Here is a 9,258-nt window from a genome sequence, read left to right as displayed (position 1 = left end):
ACAGTACAAACATAAACGCAGTGCAATACTAAAACATAATACGGTGCAAACAAACCAAACCAAACCACCCACAGATAACAGTATATACAAGCAAGCGTCGTCAGGCAGGCCGGGTCAATATCAATTGGGCAGGTAGGTACAGGGGGAGCAAGCGGAGAATGGTCGGGGTCACAGGCCAGGTTCAGCAGGTAGCAAGCAGCATAGTACAGAGGGTCAGGCAGAGGGATGGTCCGGGTCACAAGCCAGGGATCAGAACAGGTAGCAAGCAGCGTAGTACAGAGGGTCAGACGGAGGGATGGTCAGGGTCACAAGCCAGGATCAGAGCAGGAGAAGTCAGCAAAGGAACAGAAACAGGATGCAGGACAGATACAGGGCCCAGGACAAACACAACACCAAGGCAGAGTCTGCAAGTCTGGCCATCCCTTAAATACACCAGTATCATCTGTTCCAGGTGTTAGCTGGCTGAAAGGTTGAGTCTCTGATTGCTGGGAGCACCCGCTGGCCAGCCCTGGTACTGCAGATCAAAAGGCAGGTGAGTCCCACCATTGCTGGCCAGTCCATTCCTAACACACACCTTGACTGTGAACTGCTGCATTTTGGAGGGACACTGCTGAACCGGTGCCTGTTCCAACCATCCACCTTTTTCACTCTAATGCTTAGTTAACCTCTTGCGACTTGCTTCATATCTCGTGTGTGCTTTAACTGATCCAAAGTAATGAAGCATATCTGCCATGTGACTCTCATGCACCCCTTTGGTAAGCTCAGACCAGGCTTAGAATAAGGTTAACAACTTTAGTTCAATGATCAAACATGATAAAGTGGAACACAGTTCTGACACATCCTAACTGACTGACTGTTTAGCGGCTGCCCAAGCATACCTTTCAAGGTCCATTACTTGGTAAAAGTCCATGATGTGGCAGGAGAGCCCGAGGAAGCTCCTGGGTGGCTGCTTGCCGTAAACGGTTACATCTTCTTCTGTGGGCCTCTTTCTTTTATTCCCATATGGCAGTAGCTCTGTGAGCTTAGCCTTCTCCTTTTTATAACCACACAGAGGATAGGGGCTGAGCCCAGAAAGAGTGGGAACTGCAGAGCCAACATTAACCCTTCCTTAACCTGGACAGACTAGCTAGTTCTGCTAACACCCACACCCACCTCTGCGAACCCACACCTGTAGGCAACCTGCCTACACATCAGTTTATCATGCAAAAAGCAACAAACACAAATCAATACAACACGTTTGAAATGTGACAATATGACAAATCTATTTAAGACAGTTTCACTTCAGTTAAAGGGTGCAACTGGAGAAATTGTATTTATAAAAGTCCCCCAAAATATTTATATATGTATTTTGATATTTGCTTGAAGTTTTGTTTTAAAGCGACCCTGTCACCAGACCATGTTTTGCCGCAAAAATCTTCCTATAGGATTGAATGTGCATTTAGCTCATCAGATGTTTGTTATTGACCTGTAAAAGCCTCTCTTTTGTAGACATCTAAAAGGCCTAAGACCAATGCTGGGCACCGCAGTTGGATGTGATATTGTATGTGATGTCAGTAGCCCCAACAGGCTTGGAGCTCTCACTCAGGTGACACTCTAGTTGCCTTTCCCATCCAGAGGTTGCTAGGGGTGCCTTCATCAATAGGCAAATTTCCGTCTCAGATATGTAACCAGTGACACCAATGATCATTTTAGCAGTCTATAAGGGGAGCATTCTTTCCACTTATCACCAATATAAGATGCATTATTCCCACTGAACACCAAATTAATGTATTGTGAGCTGTAGATATAATAATGACAGAAGTTCACTGAGATCTAAAAGTTATTTTATGAGTTCCTGCATCTGCTCTTCAGTATTTCCCTTTCTTCTTCAACCAGCATCTACATAAACGTGTATATATAAAGAGGTGAAGGTGGAGGGGCAGATGAGCTGGGTCAGCACAGAAAGCAATTAGACACTCTCAAAAAATTAGAAGCCCATGATATGCAAGAAGGGTGGGGGCTGTTCTAGGGAACTGACTCTTCCTGGACAAGTTCCATTTTTTTCCTGGACAAGTTCAAGAAAGTTCCTAGGCACATTGCAAGTGGATAAAACATAATTTATGGACAGGAAAAACACTGCAACTAAGCATTTAAAATACTTAAAGTGGGTGTAAACCCATACATATACCTAGTGAAGTGGATAGCCTCAGGGGATACACAGAGATAAACAAATCCTCCTAGAAATGTTTTACCTGTGTATCTGCAGTCTTTTCTCCTCTACAGCCATTCAAATTACAGAATTTATAAAACTTGTGTGAGCTTTCAGAAAAGTAGGAGGCAGTGAGCTGAAGGTATACTCTGCATAGCTCAGTGAGGAGAGCCGAGAGCTGACTGGAGGGAAGGGACACGCACCCCTTCACACAGAACACAGGAACAGAGCTGAGGCTGTCAATCACAGACTGTGTACTGAATGTCCCTCCCCTGTCACCTTTTTATCTCTGGTGTCAGGAAAACTTGTCAGAACTGACTAATACAGACAACAGAGGAACAAGATAGCAGACAGAAATAATACTCAATGCTCTGGACTGAGACAAGTACACACTATAGAAGGATGTGCTTTGTTTATATTTCATGTCTGAGGTTTACAACCACTTTAATTCTTCTATGATTTACCTGCTTTTTTAGGTTGATAATCGGGTTTCTTTAACAAATGGTAGAGTGGTTTAAATTGTACTTTTTTTTTATTGAATAAAAAGTTCAATGTTCAATAAAAATGAAAAAATAAGTTGATTGTATCAGCATAAAAAACATGAGGACTTTAAACCTCAGTGATCCATTTGCCTTAAGATACATTGAATACTATATGCCTCTGCTCTGTAGCTAAGCTATTTGCAAAGGTAAACTACAACATATTTATTCAATTCAATTAAAGTTCCAAACAAGTAAGACCTCTGTTTGATGCTTTAGATATTCAAATTTTCAGCAAAAATACAGAAAACCCTACTTTGCTATATAACATATTTTCCTTTTTTCCTAGATCCTGCTTGTATGTATATTTCAAAATGAATCGATCATGTTTTCTTCAATGTCTTTTTTTAATTGGAACACAGACTATTGTGTTTTTTTTCTGTACTCTGCTGTTTAACATGAACTGCAGATATAATATTCAGCCGCAGCTCAGGATTAATCAAACGCCTTCAAAAACAGAAAAACAAAAAGAACATCTCATTCTTTTGTGGTCCCGACCTTTTGGGGAAGAGTTTCCACTCAACCAGTGTCCAGTATCTTCCTATGGAGATCCATGCATATTTACTGACAACAGAAGTTTTTATCATTTGGCAGATGCAGTGGTCATCCATCACAGAGAAGTGAGCTCCTCAAAGTTACTGTTGCCACCAAGTCCAAGACCTGAAAAGCAATACTGGGTTTGGTTTAATTTGGAGTCCCCAAGCAATTGTCCAAATTTGAACATGATGAATAGAATAATTAACCTCACAATGACTTACCGAGCTGATTCTGACATCTTTACTCCTTATGGCTGGATAGAGAGACATGATGGGACTAAACTCTTCAGCATACCAGCAAAATCTAAGCTTGTAGCTTGGGTTGTGAGCAACTGGAACCCAAATTATGAAAGGTCTAAGTACTATGAAGATCTAAAACATCATATAGACATTGACGTCTATGGAAGACAGCATATGCCATTACCAAAAGCCAACCAGTCTTTCATTCTGTCCAAATACAAGTTTTACTTGGCTTTTGAAAACTCTAGAGACACTGATTATATTACAGAAAAGCTTTGGAACAATGCTTTTCTTTCAGCATCAGTGCCAATTGTAATGGGGCCTTCTCGTGAAAACTATGAACGTTTCATTCCTCAAGATTCCTTTATTCATGTCGATGACTTCTCTGATGCCCAGCAGTTAGCTGCTTACATTTTAGAACTTGACAAAAACAATGAAAAGTATCAATCCTATTTCCGATGGAGAAATGTTTTTAACCCTAAAATACCCAACGACTGGAGTACGTTCTACTGCAAAATGTGTAAGGCATTCAAAGGTGCTCCATCTTATAGAATCATATCCAACCTGGAAAAATGGTTTACAACATCACTTTCTAGCAAATAAAATTTCATAGTATTAACATGTTCTGATAACATGTAAACATCATAATACTCCAAGAAAGACATATTTAGAAATTGTTTTCTTTTAAGGTCTTCAGCAAAATGGTACTATACGTACTGTACATGCTTTGGGAAAAATAGTCATGATGAAGATATAAATACAGTTTCTGTTAGGGTTGAGTAGGGAAGAAAAAAATTGATGGTGTTGGCATGGGCAACAGTGCTGCTGACAATTTCCTTCTAGCGCTCTTAAACTGTTATTAACTGTGTTTTAATGTACATCTTTATGTGTGTCTAATATGATATGGTTTATTGTATACGTCCAGTGGAAACAATGAGTTAAACATTATATTAGTCCCTTGTTTTTTAATTGAAATTTATGTATCTTTTTTTGTGATGTTCATTCATTGTATCTCTAATGCTTGTCCATTGCATAATCTCCTTTTCTCCTTTAACTACTTCAGCTTTAACACCTGTACACGTTTCTGTTTACAGCTCTTCTATGAGCCTGTTTATTCGGCATTGACTTTGTCATTACTTAAGATAACAATGTAATATATATTATTCAAAATAAACAATGCTTGCTTTTTTGTGATATTGTTTGTAAAAAAAAAAATACTTTTACGCAATCCAAAAGTAACAAATAACCCTCCTTTTTTCCTATGTTGATCAGTGTTGGTGACGCTAACATTATGACTCAATCAAAATACTTAAAATGTATTTACAAATAAAATCATGTGACACTAAATAAAAAGTTTAAATATTAGTTGTTAGAAAAATAGAAATAAACAGAAAAATCATCTGAAAAAATATTAGTTAATGGGAGAAGGGGAAGAAAGAATTCATTAGGGCTCACTAGGGTGGACGAATTGTTATTAACCCTTTGAGGACCAAGGGACGTATTTGTCCCATGTTTTTAATTGCGTGTCATCTGATTAAGAACTTAAAACTCTTTTTTTTTTTTGGTTTGAGTCAAAATTTTAGTTCTTATCAACAAACAACAAATGGATCTAGCTTTTTGCCAATTATTTCATGAAATGGCTTAGTTACAGCAACTGAAGTGTACGAACTTTAAAAACAAAAAAATTTATTCTTTTGGCGTTCCAAAATCTTATGGTCCTCAAAGGGTTAAGGGGTTAAAAAAAGAACATTTTATTCATTTTTAATTTTACTTGTCACTTTTCTTTAACTGATTTCATGTGCAGATCTAGACTGTATGCTCCTTGAGGGTTAGGGACTGATGTGACTATAAAAAAAATAAAAAAGTGTGTGTGTGTGTGTGTGTGTGTGTGTGTAAGAAATAAATAGATCAGAGCACATATATTTAATTTGCAGATGAATGAAACACAGTAGATACAAAAGTAACAATGTTTCTATCTATCTACCTTGCATCATAACTGTTTAAAAAAAATGTTAGACAAAGTTCAAAGTGTATACCCAGCTTTACTCATGAAGGAAACTGGCAATGAGTGACAATTCAGAAAGGTGGGGGGGTTGTGACAGACAAAAGAATGTGTCTGTTCAAGGACACTGTTGTCTGGCTGACATTTGTGAAAATTAACCAGTATTGGAACAGCAGCAGCTACCGAGCTTCTGCGCAGATGCTCCTGATTAAATATTTGGGAGATCCTGTTACCCTCCAACTTTTTTATTTTTTTTGCTTCATCTAAAGCTGCTTCTTTCCCCATTGCAGGCCACAAAAAATATTTCACATGCTGCCACCATTTCCATGTCTGGTCTTTATGAGCGCACACAGCCACCAATAGTACATCCCACTATCTGCCAATGTTGTAGGTCTGCTATTGTTATAGTGTACAAATGGGGCATTAGCTGCTGTTCTTTGCACCCACAATTGCAGCGCCTACAATTTTTGCAGCTGTTTCACAGTTGCTACTGCTGTGAATTTTGTTTAACGGCTTCCCAGTCGTCCTATAGCAGAAATATTGCTACAGGGCGGTACTGGGGGGCAAAATCACGTGCAAAAATACATGATTTTGCCTTTTTTAGGGGTAGGGGGCACGTGTGCGCCCTACCCACGCCACCATTCGCAGCCGCGGCTGTCTATCATCGCGTCCCGGTGATTACTCGCAGACAGGGAGGAGAATTGTGTTTTTTACTCCTCCTCCCTGTAAGCTTGGGCACACTGCTTTGGATGGCTGTCCACAACACAGCCATCCACAGCAGTGTGTTTACAGTGAAGCACACAAACACCGCCCCCTAATAAAACACACCCAGCACACAGTCAACTCTTTGATCACCCCTCATGTTAACCTCTTCCTGCCCAGTGCCATTAGTACAGTGCTTTTTTTTTCACTGTACTGGTATCACTAGAGATGTCACTGACACCAAGTCAGTTCCCCCCAGTGTCAGAATGTCCGCCGTAGTCCTTCTATAAGTTGCTAATCACTGCCATAGTAAAAATTAAAAAAAAAATTCCAGTATACAGTATATACCGCCATTTGTAAACGCTACAACTTTCACATACACCAATTAATTTACATGTATTGGTATTTTTTTTTTAGCAAAGACATGTAGCAGAATATATTTTGGCCTAAATTTATGATAAAATTTGATTTTAAACAACTCCATCACTTTCTTACTACATTATGACGAGCCCATTCGGGTCCCTATAGGCTGACTCCCTTCAAAAGTCTTTGCAGGCACAGGCCTCATGCGCCAAGCTTGATCATCCTTGTCTACTCCGCTATCATTTCTTATAGGACTCCCCCAATTCGCTCTTATCATCAACAGTGGCAATTGGAACTCGGGGGTTGTATAGATCAGCAAGACTGGCAGATCATGACTCAAGCCTTGTCTAAATGCTCGAGGAACATTATCATACTAGAAAATGAATATAAGGTCCTTTTATAGATGGTATTATACGCCTGCCTTACTGGCTCGCTTTATTCCCTCATATTCTCCGACTTGTTTTCGGGTTTGTCAACAAATAGGTACCATGGCCCATATTTAGTGGACTTGCCCCAAGATATGCAGACTGTGGATTAGTGTCTATACCCTTCTCTGCACTATGCTACACATGAATATTAAGCGTAACCCATATGAGGCACTATTATTTAAACCACTAGTGGGCCTACTCCGTCCTGAGCGGCAGTAATCATTGCATCTATTTATGGCTACCAAATTGACGATCGCGAGAGCTTGGAAAACCCCTCTTCTTAGTTTTGAAGCCGTTAAGAATCGGATGAATTTTTTAATGGTTAATGAGAAGCTAACGGCTATGCTGTTAGACACCCACACTAAGTTTTTGCAGATCTGGCATCCTTGGATTGATGTGGCTCAACCGTCTAGATTTGATCAGACCCTCCTGTCGATATAAGATTCTCCTGGTGCGATCCCTTGGAGCCCTTTCTTTGTCTTTACTATTCTTGTTTCTTTTTTCTTCGCTTTTCTCTCTTCTTTCCTTTTCTTCTCATTTATTTTTTTGTTTCTGTCAGTTTTTATGTTACATGCACTGATTGAGACACCCCTAGAGAACTGTGCCTGTAAAGTCTAATGCACCGGTTGGACTTTCTTGGAAGTCCTAGGTGTAGAGTTCCGATATGTGCCTAGTAAGATTTTATGCTCAGCTTTTCCTATCATTTGAATGCGACTTTGGTGACTATCCTTGGTCTTTGCCCACCAGCTCATTGGTTACTGTTTGCTGTTAACACAGTTTTATAGGGTCTCATCCCCTTTGAGATTGTGTTTTTTTATACTCCGTTTCTCTCCGTGTCAATGTTTCAGTGCATTTGTTGTGTCTTTCATCAACAGAACTGTACACCTTACCCTTTTTTTTTGTATCAATGAGCTTGTCTCTGACTGTTTCTATGTTGTTGTGAAATCTATAATAAAATTCATTGTAAAATAAATTTGATTTTAAAGATTTTTTTACTGGACATTTTATTAGCAAAAAGTAAAAAATATTGTTTTTTGTTCTCAAATTTGTCGGTCATTTTTATTCTATAGCGCAAAAAAATAAAAAATGCACAGGCGATCAAATACCACCGAAAGAAAGCTCTAAATTTCATTTGGGTGAAGCATTGCATGACCGTGCAATTGTCAGTTAAAGTAATGCAGCGCCGTAATGCAAAAAATAGCCTAGTCAGGAAGGGGGGGGGGGGTAAATCCTCAGGAGGGCAAGTGGTTAAAAAGGTCCATACTGTGCACTGAAGGATTTTGTCTATGGGTATACAGTGTTTGGGCACCATCCACACCTAAAACCTATTTTTTTTTTGTAGCTTTGTAATAGTTGCACAGTCATTTTTCTGTGGGATTACAGTGTTGGGCACCATCCACACCTAAAAAACAATTTTTTCACAACTATGTAACAGTTGCACATACGTGATTGTTTGCTACAGCAAGGTCCATCCTGTGCTGTGTAGGATTTTTTTTGTGGGCATACAGTGTTTGGGCCCCACCAACACCAAAAACACAATTTTTTCACAGTTGTGCCACAGTTGCAGACACCGTGAATGTTTGTTAAAGCAGGGTCCAGCTTGTGCTCTGCTGGATATTGTTGGGTTTACAGTGTTTGGGCACCACCAACACCTTTCAACTAATATTTTTGCCGCTGTGTGATGGTAGCACAAAACATACAATGTTTGCACAGGGTCGGTCCTCTACTCTGCAAGAATTTTTTTGTTCTGTTATATTGCTAAGCAAAATATGTAAAACCTAATTTTGAAAAATTTCTTTTACAGAGGTAGAAATTGGTAAAATTTTGGAAATGTGTAAATACTGCATTGGTCATTAAAGTGTTACTAAACCCACAACAGTAAAATCAGTCTGTATATGCAGTAAAGCATGCTTGTTATACTCACTGTGGAAACTAAGGGGTTAATTCTCCGCATTGTGTTTGATCCTGACTTCTCTGATCCTCCCCTTCTTCCATTGTCCCCTAAATATCTCCTGATAGAACACAGGTTTGGTGTCACTCTGTCCATGTGCAGTTTGGTGTGTATTGCTAGAGATGGTTTTTTTTTTTTATTAAGAGTACATGTGATCAGCACAGGGCCAATCAGCACTGTCCAGACAGAGGTGAGGGGTTCTGCATCCTCCTAGAGGAGAATGAAAATTTCTCCTACAAGCTTTAACCAATGCTCTGCTGGACACTGATAGAAGACTGCTCCAACTGCTAATGAGAAAAGGTATTTAGC

The 9,258-nt window shown here is 39.4% G+C and overlaps 1 protein-coding gene across 1 annotated transcript; it reads left to right on the top strand.

The window, feature by feature from the left end:
• Positions 1 to 3,021: 3,021 nt before the first annotated feature.
• LOC149445670 (3-galactosyl-N-acetylglucosaminide 4-alpha-L-fucosyltransferase FUT3-like) lies at positions 3,022 to 4,697 on the top strand. The gene has a single exon (XM_089653493.1). The coding sequence runs from the start codon at positions 3,042 to 3,044 to the stop codon at positions 4,104 to 4,106; it is 1,065 nt and encodes a 354-aa protein (XP_089509619.1). The 5' UTR covers positions 3,022 to 3,041; the 3' UTR covers positions 4,107 to 4,697.
• Positions 4,698 to 9,258: the final 4,561 nt, after the last annotated feature.

The sequence above is a fragment of the Staurois parvus genome, unplaced genomic scaffold (assembly GCF_062004578.1).
Source record: "Staurois parvus isolate SC_StPar_1 unplaced genomic scaffold, SC_StPar_1.0 ptg000715l, whole genome shotgun sequence".
Classification (NCBI taxonomy): Eukaryota; Metazoa; Chordata; class Amphibia; order Anura; family Ranidae; genus Staurois; species Staurois parvus.
This window is presented reverse-complemented; position numbering and strand designations above follow the sequence as displayed.

Excerpts from the sequence above, each read along its gene's own strand:
- LOC149445670 (XM_089653493.1), top strand. The coding sequence starts at position 3,042 with ATGAATCGATCATGTTTTCTTCAATGTCTTTTTTTAATTGGAACACAG.